Here is an 18552-nt window from a genome sequence, read left to right as displayed (position 1 = left end):
GAGGAGCTTGGCCTTAGGGGAAGAAGATTCTCTTCCACTGCACAATAACAATTCACCCTTGAGTTAAATCCCTTTTAAAGCAGAGTTATGTATCTAATTTTATAACTTTACAAGAGTGTTCCTCAGCCATTTTTGATCTGTCAGAAAGGCAAGCTAGAGAAAGATAACTTTCTTACCTAAAACCACAACTTGGTTTTCCTGTGGTCCTTAGGAGAAATTCCGGACGCCCTGCCTTGCATCCAAAGGCTTCCTGGAGCCTCATCTGCCCCCAGTTCACTCCAGGTTGCAGAGGTAGCACCAACTGCTGGACGTGCCCCCTCATCCGGGCGCTCCTGCCTCCCAGCCGAGGCCCAAGTGCCCCCTTTCATCTGGCTGATGACCCATCCCGAGTCAAGACCCATCCCAAGTTGCGTGTTGGGCTCAGCCCACTACCCCTCTGCTGCTTCTGATCCTCGGTGGCCATTCGCCTCATTACTGTTCTTGCTCTGATTGTTGTGTGTGCTCTCTCATTGTTAAGGACCGTGAGTGTATCTCATGATTTGTGTGTCCCTGGTATCTGGAGCAGGGCAATAAAAAGCACAGCCAGGTGTGCACTTGGCACCTCTCTTGCTTTGTCCTCTCTACACTGTTATTTAAAACATTAAAAAATTTTTTCTTGTCATTGCTTTTTTGTTTTGTGACAGTGTAGTCTGCTGGTTTACTGGAAATACCTCCTCTTCATCCTGCTGACATCTCTGTTCATAATGCATTCGACACTTGCAGGCAGTAGCCAGAGTGAGACTGGCCTCTTGTATGTTTTGCCTTTAGAGTTTGTCTGTGAATGACTGTCCACTCGCTTGGGGGGCTGCGGGGCAGCGCTCATCTTCACCTGCTGCTGCTGCTGCTAAGTCGCTTCAGCCGTGTCCGACTCTGTGTGACCCCATAGACGGCAGCCCACCAGGCTCCCCCGTCCCTGGGATTCTCAAGGCAAGAACACTGGAGTGGGTTGCCATTGCCTTCTCCAGTGCATGAAAGTGAAAAGTGAAAGTGAAGTCACTCAGTCGTGTCCGACTCTTGGCGACCCCATGGACTGCAGCCTACCAGGCTCCTCCATCCATGGGACTTTCCAGGCAAGAGTACTGGAGTGGGGTGCCGTTGCCTTCCCTGCATCTTCACCTAGTGTTCTGTATATCTCTTATTCACTCAGAGGGCACACAGTCCTGATACACTTCATGACTTTCTTCTGTCTTAATAATTCCATGGTTGAGCCCAACTTCTTCCCCCTCTCCCTGTTCTCCAGCTCACTTTGTCACTGATCTGAAAATGTATTGTTCAAAAGGACCAGTGCTAAATACTTGGAAACCAAGGTGAGTAAGACACCATCTGTCCTGAAGTCATCCATAGTCTGATGGGGCAGGCAGAAAGGTCATGGCAGGCTGAGTTCAGTATTGGAGTTGAAGTATGTTTCCAATTGTGCAGGGGTGTAGGTCAGGAGGCAGTTACTTTGGTGTGGAGATGTAAGGCGGCTTCATGGAGGAGGTGACAGTGAACTGGACAAGTAGACACTTGTCACCTAGAGAAGAGGGTGGTCTGGGAGAGACTCTGGAGAAACAGGAGGCCTGGAGGATCTCTCTCTGATCTAAAGCAGGTGAGTTATATCACACGGTGGATAACTGTCTAGCAGAACTGTTAGTTGTTGCATCTGAATTTTTTTTATCTGAACATGAACCAGTTTTGAAATGCTGTCAGGATGTATTGGCCATGAGGGCATATCTTCAGTTCTTAAATTCCAGCAACTCTAGAAGCCTTGAGTGGGCAAAGAGCATATAGTACTCCATTGTTGGAAAACTCACCCATAACAGATGTTTCAAATGGTATAGAAACATATTACCAGACCATTTTAACCAACTTTGGTTGAGGTCCAGTTGCCATATAGTAATACACCCATTTTAAGTGTACAGAGTTTTGGCAAATCCATATACATGTGTAACCATCATCACAAGAAAAACAACACTTCTGTCACCCAAAAAATGTTCCCTTTTGCCCTTTCCCAGGTCCCACTTCAGGTCCAAGTAAACACTTTGTTAGTATGCATTCATTCTGCCTGTTGTAGGACTTCACATAAATGGATTCATATGGCATGTAATCCTGTGTGTCTGACTTCTTCCACTTTGCCATGTTTTAAAGACTAAACCAAGTAGCTCTGTGTTTCCAGAGCTGTTTGTGAGTAGTATTCCATTGTATGGGTGAAGGTGAACATCATTTATTATTCATTCATCTGCTGGTAGAAATTGGGGTTTCCAGTTTTGGCTGTTATGAATAAAAGTTAGCATTTGTGTAAAAGTATTTGGACTTGCCTCTTTATTTCACTTGTGTAACTGTCTAGGAACTTAATTGCTGGATTATAAGATACATGAGTCTTAATTTTATAAGAAATTGCCCAAAAGTTCTTCATCATGGTTATCGCCTCTCTTGCCACTGTCAGGGTTCAAATGGTCCACATCCTTATCAACATGTAGTATGGTGACACTTCTAAAATCTAATCCACTCCAGTGGCATATATGGGTGTCTCTTTGTGCTTCTAATTTGTATTTGCCTACTGAATGATGGGACTCCCCAGGTGGCTCAGCAGGAGCAAATCTGCTTGCCAGTGCAGGAGCCACTGGAGACATCCCTGGGTTCAATCCCTGGGAACAGGTGGAAGACCCCTGGAGAAGGAAATGCCAACCCACTCCATTACTCTTGCTGGGAGAATCCCATGGACAAAAGAGTCAAGCAAGGGGGTTGCAAAGAGTCTAACATGACTGAGCATGCATATGCACACTGAATGATGATATGGAGAATCTATGTCATCTTTTGCCCATTTTAAAGTTGGGTGGTTTGTCTTGTCTACTTGAAAGGATTTTGGCAAAAACAAAACAAAACAAAAGGCAAAATGGTTGAGGAGGCCTTACAAATAACAGAAGGGAAGAGAGCGAAAGGCACAGGAGAAAAGGAAAGATGTATCCATCTGAATGCAGAGTTCCAGAGAACAGCAAGAGGATATAAGTCTTCCTATGTGATCAATGCAAACAAATAGAGGAAAACAACAGACTGGGAGAAACTTGAGATCTCTTCAGGAAAATTAGATTCCAAGGGGACGTTTCATGCAAAGATGGACACAATACAGGACAACCGGTATGGACCTAACAGAAGCAGAACATACTAAGAAGAGGTGGCAAGAATACACAGAAGAACTATACAAAAAAGACCTTAAAGACCAGATAACCACAATGGTGTGATCACTGACCTAGAGCCAGACGTCCTGGAATGCAAAGTCAAGTGGGCCTTAGGAAGCATCACTATGAAAAAAGCTAGTGGAGGTGATGGAATTCCAGCTGAACTATTTCATATCCTAAAAGATGATGCTGTGAAAGTGCTATGCTCAATATGCCAGCAAATTTGGAAAACTCAGCAGTAGCCACAGGACTGGAAAAGGTCAGTTTTCTTTCCAATGTGAAAGAAAAGCAGTGTCAAAGAATGTTCAAACTACTGCCCAACTTCATTCATCTCACACACTAGCAAAGTAATGCTCAAAATTCTCCAAGCCAGGCTTCAACAGTACGTGAAAAGAGACCTTCTACAAGTTCAAGCTGGATATAGAAAAGGCAGAGAAACAGATCAAATTGCCATGATTGTTGGATCATTGAAAAAACAAAGTTCCAGAAAAACATCTACTTCTGCTTTATTTACTACACTAAAGCCTTTGACTGTGTGGATCACAACAAAGTGTGGAAAATTCTTCAAGAGATGGGAATACCAGACCACCTTACTTGCCTTCTGAGAAATCTGTATGCAGGTCAAGAAGCAGCAGTTAGAATCAGACATGGAACAATGGACTGGTTCCAAATTGAGGAAGGAGTACATCTAGGCTGTTTCTTGTCACCCTGCTTATTTAACTTCTATGCAGAGTACATCATCCAAAATGCCGGGTTGGATGAAGCACAAGCTGGGAACAAGATTGCCAGGAGGAATATTAATAACGTCAGATATGCAGATGACACCACCCTTATGGCAGAAAGTGAAGAGGAACTGAAAAGCCTCTTGATGAAAGTGAATGAGGAGAGTGAAAAAGTTGGCTTAAAACTCAAGATTCAGGAAACTAAGATCATGGTATCTGGTCCCAACACTTCATGGCAAATAGATGGGGAAACAATGGAAACAATGACAGACTTTGTTTTGAGGGGCTCCAAAATCACGGCAGATGGTGACTGCAGCCATGAAATTAAAAGACGCTTGCTTCTTGGAAGAAAAGCTATGACCAACCTGGACAGTGTATAAAAAAAGCAGAGCTGTTACTATTGCTGACAAAGGTGCACCTAGTCAAACCTGTGAGTTTTCCAGTCATCATGGATGTGAGAGTTGGACCATAAAAAAAGCTGAGCACAAATTATTGATGCTTCTGAACTGTGGTGTTGGAGAAGGCTCTTGAAAGTCCCTTGGACAGCAAGGATATCCAACCAATCAATGGTAAAGGAAATCAGTCCTGAATAGTCATTGGAAGGACTGATGCTGAAGCTCCAATACTTTGGCCACCTGATGCAAGGAATTAACCATTAAAAAAGATCCTGATGCTGGGAAAGATTGAAGGCAGGAGAAGGGGATGGCAGAGGATGAGATGCTTGGATGGCATCACTGACTTGATAGACATGAGTTTGAGCAAGCTCTGGGAGTTGGTGACGGACAGGGAAGCCTGGCGTCCATGGGGTCGCAGAGTCAGACACGACCGAGCAACTGAAGTGAAGGATTTTGGGGGCTTCTCTGGTGGCCCAGTGGTTGAGAATTCATCTGCCAATGCAGGGGACATGGAGTCAATCCTTGGTCTAAGAATTTCCCACATGCTATGAGGCAGCTGAGCCTGGCTCTGGAGACCTGCAGCCCGTAACTACAGAAGCCAGCTATACCCTAGAGCCTGTGCTTTGCAACAGGAGAAGCCATGGCAATGAGAAGCCTGCTCACAGCTTGAGGATATCCGCCAACTCTCCTCAAATACAGAAAGCCTCCCCGCAAGGAAGACTCAGTTCAGTTCAGTTCAGTTCAGTCGCTCAGTCGTGTCCGACTCTTTGCCACCCCATGAACTGCAGCACACCAGGCCTCCCTGTCCATCACCATCTCCCGGAGTTCACTCAAACTCACGTCCATCGAATCGGTGATGCCATCCAGCCATCTCATCTTCGGTCGTCCCCTTTTCCTCCTGCCCCCAACCCACACCCCCTCCAAGCATCAGAGTCTTTTCCAATGAGTCAACTCTCTGCATGAGGTGGCCAAAGTACCAGACTTTCAGCTTTAGCATCATTCCTCCCAAAGAACACCCAGGGCTGATCTTTAGAATGGACTGGTTGGATCTCCTTGTAGTCCAAGGGACTCTCAAGAGTCTTCTCCAACACCACAGTTCAAAAGCATCAATTCTTCGGTGCTCAGCTTTCTTTATACTCCAACTCTCATATCCATACACGACCACTGGAAAAACCATAGCTTTGACTAGACAGACCTTTGTTGGCAAAATAATGTATCTTTTTTGATATACTATCTAGGTTGATTGTAACTTTTCTTCCAAGGAGTAAGCGTCTTTTAATTTCATGGCTGCAATCAACATCTGACATGATTTTGGAGGCCCCCCCCAAATATCTGACACTATTTCCACTGTTTCCCCATCTATTTCCCATGAAGTGATGGGACCAGATGCCACGACCTTCGTTTTCTGAATGTTGCACTTTAAGCCAACTTTCTGACTCTCCTCTTTCACTTTCATCAAGAGGCTTTTTAGTTCCTCTTCACTTTCTGCCTTATAAGGGTGGTGTCATCTGCATATCTGAGGTTATTGATATTTCTCCCGGCAATCTTGATTCCTGCTTGTGCTTCTTCCAGCCCAGCATTTCTCATGATGTACTCTGCATATAAGTTAAATAAGCAGGGTGACAATATACAGCCTTGACGTACTCCTTTTCCTATTTGGAACCAGTCTGTTGTTTCGTGTCCATTTCTAACTGTTGCTTCCTGACCTGCATATAGGTTTCTCAAGAGGCAGGTCAGGTGGTCTGGTATTCTCATCTCTTTCAGAATTTTCCACAGTTTATTGTGATCCACACAGTCAAATGCTTTGGCATAATCAATAAAGCAGAAATAGATGTTTTTTTGGAACCTCTTGCTTTTTGCATGATCCAGCGGATGTTGGCAATTTGATCTCTGGTTCCTCTGCCTTTTCTAAAACCAGCTTGAACATCAGGAAGTTCATGGTTCACGTATTGCTGAAGCCTGGCTTGGAGAATTTTGAGCATTACTTTACTAGCGTGTGAGATGAGTGCAATTGTGTGGTAGTTTGAGCATTCTTTGGCATGGCCTTTGTTTGGGATTGGAACGAAAACGGACCTTTTCCAGTCCTGTGGCCACTGCTGAGTTTTCCAAATTTGCTGGCATATTGAGTGCAGCACTTTCACAGCATCATCTTTCAGGATTTGAAATAGCTCCACTGGAATTCCATCACCTCCCCTAGCTTTGTTCGTAGTGATGCTTTCTAAAGCCCACTTGACTTCACATTCCAGGATGTCTGGCTCTAGATGAGTGATCACACCATCGTGATTATCTGGGTTGTGAAGATCTTTTTTGTGCAGTTCTCCTGTGTATTCTTGCCACCTCTTCTTAATATCTTCTGCTTCTATTAGGTCCATACCATTTCTGTCCTTTATCGAGCCCATCTTTGCATGAAATGTTCCCTTGGTATCTCTAATTTTCTTGAAGAGATCTCTAGTCTTTCCCATTCTGTTGTTTTCCTCTATTTCTTTGCATTGATCGCTGAGGAAGGCTTTCTTATCTCTTCTTGCTATTCTTTGGAACTCTGCATTCAGATGCTTATCTTTCCTTTTCTCCTTTGCTTTTCACTTCTCTTCTTTTCACAGCTATTTGTAAGCCCTCCTCAGACAGCCAGTTTTCTTTTTCGCATTTCTTTTCCATGGGGATGGTCTTGATCACTGTTTCCTGTACAATGTCACGAACCTCAGTCCATAGTTCATCAGGCACTCTATCTATCAGATCTAGTCCCTTAAATCTATTTCTCACTTCCACTGTATAATCATAAGGGATTTGATTTAGGTCATAACAGAATGGTCTAGTGGTTTTCCCTACTTTCTTCAATTTAAGTCTGAATTTGCAATAAGGAGCTCATGATCTGAGCCACAGTCAGCTCCCGGTCTTGCTTTTGCTGACTGTATAGAGCTTCTCCATCTTTGGCTGCAAAGAATATAATCAATCTGATTTTGGTATTGACCATCTCGTGATGTCCATATGTAGAGTCTTCTCTTGGCAAAACTCTATTAGCCTTTGCCCTGCTTCATTCCATACTCCAAGGCCAAGTTTGCCTGTTACTCCAGGTGTTTCTTGACTTCCTACTTTTGCATTCCAGTCCCCTATAATGAAAATGACATCTTTTTGGGGTGTTAGTTCTAAAAGGTCTTGTAGGTCTTCATAGAACCATTCAACTTCAGCTTCTTCAGCGTTACTGGTTGGGGCATAGACTTGGAGTACTGTGATTTTGAATGGTTTGCCTTGGAAACGAACAGAGATCATTCTGTCATTTTTGAGATTGCATCCAAGTACTGCATTTCAGACTCTTCTGTTAACCATCATGGCTACTCCATTTCTTCTGAGGGATTCCTGCCCAAAGTAGTAGATATAATGGTCATCTGAGTTAAATTCACCCATTCCAGTCCATTTTACTTCACTGATTCCTAGAATGTCAACGTTCACTCTTGCCATCTCTTGTTTGACCACTTCCAATTTGCCTTGATTCATGGACCTAACATTAAGGTTCCTATGCAATATTGCTCTTTACAGCATCGGAGCTTGGTTCTATCACCAGTCACATCCACAACTGCGTGTTGTTTTTGCTTTGGTTCCATCCCTTCATTCTTTCCGGAGTTATTTCTCCACACATCTCTAGTAGCATATTGGGCACCTACTGACCTGGGGAGTCCCTCTTTCAGTATCCTATCATTTTGCCTTTTCATACTGTTCATGGGGTTCTCAAGGCAAAAATACTGAAGTGGTTTGCCATTCCCTTCTCCAGTGGACCACATTCTGTCAGACCTCTCCACCATGACCCTCCCATCTTGGGTGGCCCTACAAGGGCATGGCTTGGTTTCATTGCGTTAGACAAGGCTGTGGTCCTAGTGTGATTAGATTGACTAGTTTTCTGTGATTATGGTTTCAGTGTGTCTGCCCTCTGATGCCCTCTTGCAACACCTACCGTCTTACTTGGGTTTCTCTTACCTTGGACGTGTGATATCTCCTCACGGCTGCTCCAGCAAAAAAAAAAAAATACATTAAAAAAAAAAAGTATGGAATTTTAGGTAATTAGTTTTAGACCTTTCTTCTTTTCTGATGTAAATATTTAAACCCAGGAATATCCCTCTAAACATCGCTCTAGCTGCATTCCACAGATTTTGACGTGCCGTGTTACCATTATTCCCACAGCGCGGGACGGTGGAAAGGATCAGGCCGGCTCCAGACAACACTGCCACCAAGACAAACTCCTAGAGGGGCGGAAGCGCCGCTTCCAGCGGTGGGACAAGCACTTCCGCTGGGGCGTGTGTGTCATGGCCGCTCCCATCTGGCTTAACTTGTGGAGTTCCCAGGTGGGTTTACCTGCGGTTACTAGCCGGTCGGTTAAGGTGCTGCTGCCGGCCTGACGCTCCTCCGGGCGCTGGCCCCCACCGTCATCAGGCCCGAGCCTGTTTCCGCTTCGGTCCGCGCTCCCTGGGCGGCCGCGTCCGTGTTTGGGGCAGCCTCCACTTGTGTGAATTCAACCTGGACCACCCCGGTGGGAGCTGCTGTGCCCCTCTGCCTGCTTAGTACCAAAAAATACCCTTGCTCAGGACTCCTTCGCAGGTGGGAGCCGCGTGCTCCTGCCTAGCCCATGGGCCGAGATGACTGGCGCTCTAACTCAGGAATCGCCTTGAGTTTTGCCTTCTCCGTTTCCACTCTCCACGTCTCCCCCGGGGCTCCCATTCCTCCCTCCACTCGACCATCTCAGTGGCCAGTGGTCGTCTCCCTGTCTTCCCTTATCCCGTCCTGCGCAGGAAGAATCTTTCTGAAGTTTAGCCACCACAAAAGGACCTGTCTTTCCTGTAAAACCATGGGATCTTTCTGAAGGTTAGGAAAAGATTCTTCAGTTTTTTTTTTTTTCTAGAACCATTATAGTTTCATCTTTCACATTTTGGTCCAACATTGATCTTGAATTATTTTGGGGTATGGTACGAATTACATTGATGCCCCTGTCATAAAACATGCTTAACTGGGAGATTCCCTGGCAGGCAGGTGGTTAAGCTTCCACTGTTTCACTGCTGAAGATCTGGGTTCATTCCTTGGTCAGAGAACTAAATTCCCACAAGCTGCCTGGCACTACCAAACAAACAAACAAACAAACCCACCTAATTGTATGGGTGAGTCTATTTCTGCACTCTCTGCTGTTTCATTGATCTATATATTTATGTCTGTGCCAGTACTACACTGTCTTAATTACTGTAGTCTTAGAATCAAGGAGAGTGTAAGTCTTCCAACTTTGTTCTTAAAGATGGGTTATTCAGTGTTGTTTGCTTTTCCATGTAAATTTTATTTTCATTCTGTTGATTTCTACAAAACAAAACAAACCAAAAAAAAAACCCAAAAAAACCCTGCTGTAGTTTTACTTGGAGCGGTGTTGAATTTCTAGATCAGTTTAGGGAGAATTGATAATACCCATAAGCAGCGGACATCACTCCATTTGTTTCCATCTTAAAGTTTGTAGTTTTGGGAGTAGATGATTTGTTAAATATATTCCTATGTCGAATGTGTGTTTTTTCCCACACCACCAAGCAACTAACTGAATTGTGACACACTCTACCTGGAGATGATGTCAGATACCACAGGTTAAGGGCTCAGTCCTAGAAGGCTGCCTCTCTCCCCACACTTGAGATGCCAAACTTAAGTCCATGTTATCACTTGTCCTTCCGACTGGCTATAGATCTGGAGGTTACCACAGCAGAGACTGTGGGTTTGATTAGTTTGCTAGAGTGGTTCACAGAACTCAGAGAAACACTTAACTCACTGGATCATGGTTTATGATCAAAGGATAAGGATCAGAATAGCCTGATGGAAGACACATAGCGAAAGTACAGGGAAACGGCCGAGAGTTTCCATGGTCTCTCCAAACATTCTGCTCTCCTGAATCACCATGTGTTCATCAGCCTGGAATTTCTTGAACCCTTCCAGCGCTGGATTCCCTCACTCCAGGGACTGGAGATAAAACCAACCTTGTGTTCATGGGATAAACTCCACTTGGACGTGATACAGAGTTCTTTTAGTAAATGGCTGTACTGGGCTTCCTAATGTTTTGTTAAAGACTTCTGTGTCTGCTTGTGAAAAAGTATTTTTGTATGTTTCTTGTGATATCTTTATCAGGTCAAGGCTTTGCTGGCTTCATAACACAAGCTGGAAAGGGTTTGCTTTCCCTTGTTCTCCTACAGGCTTCTAAAACTGGTATATTGTTCCTTGAGGGTTTGGTAGAGTTCATCAGTGAATCAGCTCAGTCCAGTGTTTTTTCTGTGACAAGGTTTCTTTTGTTGGTTTCACAAAATTATGTTTATAAGGGAATTTGTCCATTTCATCTGAGTTGCTGAACTTGTTGGCACAGAGTTGGTCAGAGCAGAAGTAACACTACTCTTCATGTCTGTAGGATCTGTAGTGTGACCTCATTCTTTCATCCCATACGTGGAGAACTAGGCATCTTCCTCCTGCTGGCCTTTTTCTTAAGATGTCTTGGAAACTGTCCTCTCCTGCATCATCAGGAATAGCTCAATGGATATCTGAAGCAGGGCTCCCTGCTTCACCTGGGAAAGACACAAGGACTCACTGTGGCCAGAGACTTTAGGATCCTGAGGAGGGTGATTCTGAACAGATCTGGGGGAAGAAGCTGGATCTGAGCAGACCAGGTCTGCATGGTTTGGGGGGAGTTCAGTTCAGTTCAGTCACTCAGTCGTGTCCGACTCTTTGTGGCCCCATGAATCGCAGCACGCCAGGCCTCCCTGTCCATCACCAACTCCCAGAGTTCACTCAGACTTGCGTCCATCGAGTCAGTGATGCCATCCAGCCATCTCATCCTCTGTCGTCCCTTTCTCCTCCTGCCCCCAATCCCTCCCAGCATCACAGTCTTTTCCAATGAGTCAACTCTTCTCATGAGGTGGCCAAAGTACTGGAGTTTCACCTTTAGCATCATTCCTTCCAAAGAAATCCCAGGGCTGATCTAAAAGTTTATTGTGATCCTCACAGTCAAACGCATTGGCATAGTCAATAAAGCAGAAATAGATGTTTTTCTGGAACTCTCTTGCTTTTTGCATGATCCAGCGGATGTTGGCAATTTGATCTCTGGTTCCTCTGCCTTTTCTAAAACCAGCTTGAACATCTGGAAGTTCACAGTTCACATATTGCTGAAGCCTGGCTTAGAGAATTTTGAGCATTAGTTTACTAGCATGTGAGATGAGTGCAATTGTGCGGTAGTTTGAGCATTCTTTGGCATGGCCTTTCTTTGGGATTGGAATGAAAACTGACCTTTTCCAGGCCTGTGGCCACTGCTGAGTTTTCCAAATGTGCTGGCATATTGAGTGCAGCACTTTCACAGCATCATCTTACAGGATTTGAAGTAGCTCCACTGGAATTCCATCACCTCCACTAGCTTTGTTCATAGTGATGCTTTGGGGAGCTTGTGGCTTATTCTCAAAACTTGGTGAAGGATAATGAAGCCCTGATGGAAGAATCTGATTTTGGGGGAAATACCCAAGAATATCCATGTGTGCAGTGCTGTGGGGGTAAGGGCTGTCTGTCCTGGTCCCATCTCCTGGGGAGGCATCAGAGTGGGGTCTGATCCCCAATCATCCAGTCAGGTATTTGGCTACGCTGTTGGCTTTCAGCCATAAATGGATGGTCTTGGCCACCATTTGGTGGTAGCCTGTGGCTTGCTCTCTGGAACGTCTGAGTCTTTTGTATGGCAGAGGGGACACAGGACACCCAGTGGTTTCCTTAATGATGCTGGCACCCACCCCACTCCTAAATTCCCTTCCATTGTGGAGCAGGCATGAGTCACTGAGGAGGAAGAACTAAAATCCTGTTATCAGCACGTTCTAAGTCAGGAAGGTGTGACGGAAATCTAAAGCATTCCAAGGGTTGGGAGGACAGTCAAGATATCTCCATGAATTATGAGTCCAAATGTGGATTAACACTTCTCAGGTGACCACTAAATGAGAAGAGTGTGACTGTCACACAAGCAGAGAAACAAATGAAATCAGAGGGAGGAGGGTTCAGCTGAAACACAAAGGGAGAAATACAGAAAGTATAAAATTAACTGATAAAAAAGAATACTTCTATTAACACTGCAAAGAAACCAATGTAAAATATGCTCTGAACTTAAAAGACTGAGACTGTCAGACTATTTTAAAATACTAGAATGAGAGGGATGTGGGTTCAGTTCCTGGTTTGGAAGTTGAGATCCCACATGCTGAGGGGCAGCTGAGCCCATGCACCATAACTAAGGCCTGATGCAGTCAGAAACAGATAAATAAGTAAATACTAAAAATAATAAGATACAAGAACCATATATACTGATTCTAGGGACACATCTAAAATATAAAACTGACACTGGTAGAAAAGGGGTACAAGACAACTCCCCCCCCAAAAGCTGGAGCCCCCATATTACTGTCAGGCTGTGGGCAGCAGTGAACACTGCAGACTGATGACAGAGTCAATGCACAGAGAACAGCCAGTAGTTCTACACGCGTATGCAACTCATAATTGCTTCAATACACATAAAAGAACAAAGACAGAACTACAAAGAAACTGACAAGTGCCTACTCAGAGCCATCTCTCAGGGAGCTACTTCACAGAAACTAGCGGGCTAGAGGTCCTGAGGACCCAAGGTGTTCAGGCAGGAGGGTAGTGAAGTGTCAGTGTTGGGAAGAGGATTGCGGACTATGCTGCTGTCCATTAGCTTCCTGGTTACCAAAACACTCTATTGATTTAACACCACAAATTAAAGCAAAGGCTTGAGCAAGGTCCACAAGTCCCATTTAATGGAAATGTGTCTTAAGTCTCTGTTGTTGTTTAGTCACAAAGTTGTGCCCGACTCTTTGCTACCCTACGAACTGTAACCTGCCAGTCTCCTCTGTCCATGGGATTTCTCAGGCAAGAATACTGGAGTGGGTTGCATTTCCTTCTTTAGGGGATCTTCCAACCCAGGAATCAAACCTGTGTCTCCTTCATCTCTTGCATTGGCAAGCAGGTTCTTTACCACTGAGCCACCAGAGAAGCTCTGAGTCTCTGTTACTTTTTAACAATTTTCCCTCTATACTTAAAAAAAATTCTTTGCTATTCATTTTTGGGAAAAAGGAGAGTCATTTTTGGCAAAAAAGAGTTGTCCTATAGAGGATTTGAATGACTGCATCCCTACTCTGCCTTTTAACACATTCCTCTGTCCCCTGTATTTTGTATCCTGGTAGTTACAACTAGAAGCTGGATTATATGAATGTTGTTTCTAACGCTGTATAGGTTGCTTGGTGTAGATGCTACTGTTTCACACCAGAAGGCACTTCATAGCTCACTCTTAGTAAAGTCAGGGTCATTCATGGATTCAGGGATCAGCTAGACTCACTTATTATCCTCATCAAATTCCACCCATAGACTTTAGCAACCATCATGATTGAGTATTTTTTCTACACCTATATTAGGTGGAGTGCTGTATGTAATTTTCCTTCACCAACAATTTGTTTATCCTGACATTCAGGTCATATGGGAAAGGCAGAATGGATGTGTGATTCTTTGTTTACCAAATTTTATTATTTATTCACCTGGCCCCTTCACACAGCTTGTGGGATCCTAGTCCCCAGTCCAGGGATTGAATCCAGGTTCCCTGCAGTGATAGCCCAGAGTCCTAACCACTGGACCATCAGGGAATTCACAATTTAGCAATTTTTAGAATGCTAGATTATTGTATTTTAAGTTCATGTATTTTATGTATTTGATGTGTTTCGATTCAGTACATCGTTTTTGATGCTGAAATTGTTGCGTTTTTGGCCAATCAGAACCCTTCACTTTGCTACTCCGACCTTCTGACAGGTCTCTCTCTGGGAGCAACTTTGTATCTGGCACCAATTGCCACGGACTCAATTTGTTTTACTTCCTTTCCCAAATCTATAAAGAGCCCCTTTAAAATTGAAATCAGTTCTGAGAACTTGACTGTCCTAGATTTCAAACAAACTTTTCCCAGAGAATTTGTGTTTGCTGCTGCCAGGTGCCTCTGAGGATTTTCAACCTAGAACCAGAATATTTAACTAAATTTCCAACGGCGACGTCGGGGTGCGGGGGTGGGGCCCAGTTTGAAAGCTGCGGTCTGAACTCCTTTCTCCAAAGGGCCCAGGTCCGCTGGACACGGTGACACGGCCGCCTGTGGAAACCCGGGAGCCCCTCGGGGTCTCCACGCCCAGGCGCCCTCTGGCTGCTCTCGCTGAGGCCACGTCGCCGGTCCGTTCTTCCGACCCCGTGAAACCTCGCTCTGCGCTTGGCTTGAAATCCCTACCCCTTCTGCCAGCGCTGAGGGTGCGTAGGGCCTGGTCTCCCCCACGCTTACCTCCCTGATACAGCCTCGAGGAACGCAAACCACACGTGATGGACACCGTACTAACTGGCCTCCATGCACTGGGTCTGACAGCGAAATTAAAATTAAAAATTATCCCCGGAATTCCCCAGTGGTTAGGACTGGGCGCTGTTGGGGCCCAGGTTCAATGTTGAATCCCTGGTCGGAGAACTGAGATTCCAAAAGCCGCCCAGCAGGGCAAGAAACAAAAAACTCAGTAGGTTAAACATAAAAACTCCCGTGACTCCCTTTGGCGCCGGAACAAAGCCCAGGCCCTCCGATGGCTCCTAAGGGCCTGAGACCCTCCACCAGCGTCTCCCCGGCCTGCCAGACTCCCTTCCTGCTCTCATACTACCTGTCCACACCCCCGATGTCCATGTCTGCCACCAGACTATCAGCCCTGTGGGCAGGACGGTGGCGTGGTCGTCTCCCTCTGCCCCTGCCAGTGCAACCAGCTGCGGAGTCCCGGTAGAGACACAAGGCAGAGAACGACCAGCCTTGCAGGTTGGAAACTGGAAGCCATAATGAGTGGCCCCTGCGCTGGCCAGAAACGCTGGAGAGCAAAGCAGGCGGTGTCAGAGCGGAGAGTGGTGGAGGGAGTCACGCCTTTATTCATAATCCACTCACCAAACCCGCCTCCTGGACAGCCCCTTTCCCCGCCACCACCTGGCCTCACTAGCCTTCCTCGAGGTAGGTTCAGGCTCTTCCGGAGGCGGCTTCATCTGCAGCATCGCCGTCTCCTTCGACTGGGAGAGGATAAGAGCCCGACCTGGGGACGAGCTTCCCAGAGAGGATGGTGTTCTGTGAGGCGGCACGCAGTGAGGACCGCGAAGAGAATCGAGAGTCCGGTCGGGACGGTGTCAAGGACGCGACCCCGGAGCCCGGGCCGTACGGGATCAGGGATGGGACTCGGGAGCCTGGGCGCGACACGGACAAGGACTGGACCCTGGAGCCCACGTGCGATGCGTCGTGGGATGGGACTCGTAAACTGGCCTTCGAAGGGGCCAGAGACAGGACCCTGGAGCCAACACGCGATGGGACCAGTGACGGGACCCTGGGAACTGAGACCTTCGAGGGCAGGGACGGGGTCCAAGAATCCGCGCGGCATAAGACCTGAGACGGGTTCTGGGAGGCTGAGACTGATGGGACCCGGAAGGTCGCGCTCAGCGGGGTCTTGGAGGGAAAAGACTCGGGGTCAGAAGCAGCCGGCGATGGTTCCCAAAGCGGCGGGCCCTCGGGGCCTCGGCGCAGCCAGCCGTGCACGCGCGCCATGTCGCGCGTGTCCTCATGCTCGCGCCGCAGCTGCTCGCGCTGCTCCAGCAACTGGCGCCGTGTGTCCTCCAGCACCTGGGCCCGGCGGAGCAGCCGCAGGAGCTCCTGCCGCAGGCGACCATTGTCCACTCTGATGGCCTGGGTGTGTGCCAACAGCGCGCGCGCCGCCTCCCGCTCCGCGCGCCGCGCCAGCGACTGCACGCGCTGGCGCGCCTCGCGCTCAAACGCTGCCTTGTCCTCCAGGAAGCGCCGCTTCACGCGGTGGAGCAGCTGCGTGTGTTCCACACGCATATGCAGCAGCTCGCGCTCCAGCGCCCGGATCCGGGCCAGCTGCTCCAGCTGCAGCTCCTGCGGCCGGGGCGCGGGTCAGCGCCGGTCCGCGGCACGCACCCACCTCGCCCGGCCCCCGCCCGGCCCGCCCGTGGGCGCGCGCGCACTGGCCTTGTAGGGCTGCAGCTCCTGCACCTGCTGCGCCATCCGCGCCGCGCGCGCCTCCATCTCCAGCAGCTGCGCGCGCACCCCGTCCTCACGCCCGCGGTAGATCGACGCCAGCTCTGCGCGCTCCCAGTGGATCTGCGAAAGGTTCACGCGGTTCTGCTCTTCCAGCCTAACGATGGCGTTGGCGCGGCGCTGCGCGCGCGTGCTCGCGTAGCTCGCGTAGAGCCGGTTCTCCTCGCGCAGGCGCGGCGCCTCGCTGTCCAGGAAGTTGTTCTCCTGCAGCACTTGGTCGACGCGCTGCTTACAGGCGTCCAGTTCCTCAGAGAGCAGCTTGTGCTCACGCTGCAGGTACTGAGCGCGCTCCGACAGCGGTGGCTCGGCGCCCTCTCCCGCCGCGCCCCCCCGGCGCCCGGCGCCCTGCCCGCGCTTCTTCTTGGGCGCCATGAGTCGGGGCCCCCAGCCCGCTCCTCTAACTCAGCCCTGCCCCTGCCCCAAGCCCGAATGTTCTGGCGAGGTTGGACGCGTCTCAGCGTCACGAAGCTGCGGGAGGCAGAATCAGGAGTTTGGGGTCATCAGGGGTCAGGGTATTGTCGCCAGCCTTTACTAGTGGGCTCCTTCCGGACCTTGGCTGTCAGTCGGGGTTCCTCCACCCTTAATAGTGTTGTCGGTCAGCCGGAACGGTCTCCATGGAAACAGAACTTAGTCGCCCTTCCCAACTCCAGTCGTGTTGCTTTCGCAGCACCTCCCCACCCTCCGCCGCCACCGCCCCGCTTTCTCCATTGCCCCCAGCTCCCTCACTCGAAGTCGGTGCGTGATGGCCCGTGTGCCTGCCCTGCAGAGATCGGAGTCCAGACGGGCAGGACTTCGGCTTTCCCCGGAGGACTACGCTGGGCTTGCTTCTGAATCTAGCAGACCCAGCAGCAGCCGGAGTAGACCCCACTCTCCACGTCCAGACAACTCTTTTGCAGCCCCTGCGCCAGTGGCCGCCATATGAGGAGAGGTTTCGCCAAGTTCTTGGCCTCCCCCACCGCACCCTGCCACACACGAAATCTCCGTGTATCCTGTCAGTACAGAACGCTTCCTCACAACTTTTCATCACTCCGAGACCCAGTTTTCCTCGAAGCACTTCGTGATTCCTTCCTCCTCTCTGGAGCCCTCTAGGAGTTAGGACTGCTGGGAAGGCCAACCCCATACGGAGGCCATCCCCTGGTCAGGAGAGCTTTTCTCTGGGATTTCCTCTCCTCAGCAGGCCCATGAGGCATCTGTTCAGCTCAACCCACCAACCTGCCCTTGGTCTTCCCAGCCGGCCGGAGTGGCTGGACAGGCTTCCCATCCTGTCGGATGCTTTTGACAAGTAACTTAAATCTCTACCCACTTCTGCCCTGCCTTCACATAGTTGGGTTTCTGTACCGGTGTGTCCACATCGGCTACCATAGGGACAGGTTCAAGAATTGATGACTTGTAATGTTGTGAGGAGCACAGTTTAGGAAACCACATGTGTAGGAAGGCTTGCCTTCAACAAGCCTTAGGAGATTGACTTCAGAGCCCAGCACTTTGCTCCAATGGCTGGACTTGCTCTAGTTAAGTTACATGTGCACCAAAGGTGGGGCAGAGCTTCTTAAAATTAGGAACACACTTGAAGCATTGTCCTCCTTATAAAAATGTATTTTATAAGTTAAAATAAAGTGATAAACTTTTAACAATGCAGAATTTCCATTATCTTCACGTTAAAAAATTTTAAAGAAATACTGACTCGTAAACTCCTAAAACAGCATCTTAGTGTTGGCCTTAAATGATCTGGGCTTCTTACAGAAAACTGGGGAAAACCTAAGTAGACCAGGGTAAGAATCAGCCATGACTCTGCAGTGGGGGCTTCACCAGGCCCATTTGGTACCCCTTCTCCTCCAAGCCTGGCATTCCTGACCAGGGTCTCTCTACCTCCAGAGGCAGCCACCAGCGATCTCCATCGCATCACCCTGGGGCCTGCCTGGGGCCACAGTCACCATTTGACTGATGGCAAAACAGACTGCAGAGCACATGGACCAAACCTTGTCTAACTCAATGAAACTATGACCCATGCTGTGTAGGGCCACCCCAGACGGACAGGTCATGGTGGAGAGTTCTGACAAAACGTGGTCCTCTGGAGAAGGGAATGGCAAACCACTTCAGTA

The 18552-nt window shown here is 48.0% G+C and overlaps 2 protein-coding genes across 2 annotated transcripts in view; one reads left to right on the top strand and one right to left on the bottom strand.

Moving 5' to 3' along the window:
* The window catches only part of ZNF623 (zinc finger protein 623), a 246494-nt gene extending 237792 nt beyond the window's left edge, over nt 1–8702 (top strand). Inside the window, 1 exon segment of the mRNA XM_068984072.1 lies at nt 8488–8702. Within this exon segment, the coding sequence (XP_068840173.1) occupies nt 8488–8702 (215 nt within the window).
* Nucleotides 8703–15367: 6665 nt separating this feature from the next.
* On the bottom strand, nt 15368–16825 carry CCDC166 (coiled-coil domain containing 166). Its single transcript, XM_068983289.1, has 2 exons — nt 16385–16825; nt 15368–16291 (listed from the first exon to the last, which is right to left on the bottom strand). Exons 1-2 carry the CDS (start codon nt 16823–16825, stop codon nt 15368–15370), a joined length of 1365 nt encoding a protein of 454 aa, XP_068839390.1.
* Between the last annotated feature and the right edge of the window lie 1727 nt (nt 16826–18552).

This window comes from Capricornis sumatraensis, chromosome 11, assembly GCF_032405125.1.
Source record: "Capricornis sumatraensis isolate serow.1 chromosome 11, serow.2, whole genome shotgun sequence".
Classification (NCBI taxonomy): domain Eukaryota; kingdom Metazoa; phylum Chordata; class Mammalia; order Artiodactyla; family Bovidae; genus Capricornis; species Capricornis sumatraensis.
Note: the sequence above shows the minus strand (reverse complement) of the source record. Positions and strands in the feature narration are given on the sequence as shown.

What these genes read in the sequence shown, in the direction of transcription:
- CCDC166 (XM_068983289.1), bottom strand. Translation starts at nt 16,825, where the DNA reads ATGGCGCCCAAGAAGAAGCGCGGGCAGGGCGCCGGGCGCCGGGGGGGC. An exon ending in AGGAGCTGCAGCCCTACAAG is followed by an intron (nt 16,292 to 16,384) that starts GCCAGTGCGCGC and finishes CCCCGGCCGCAG; the next exon opens with GAGCTGCAGCTGGAGCAGCT.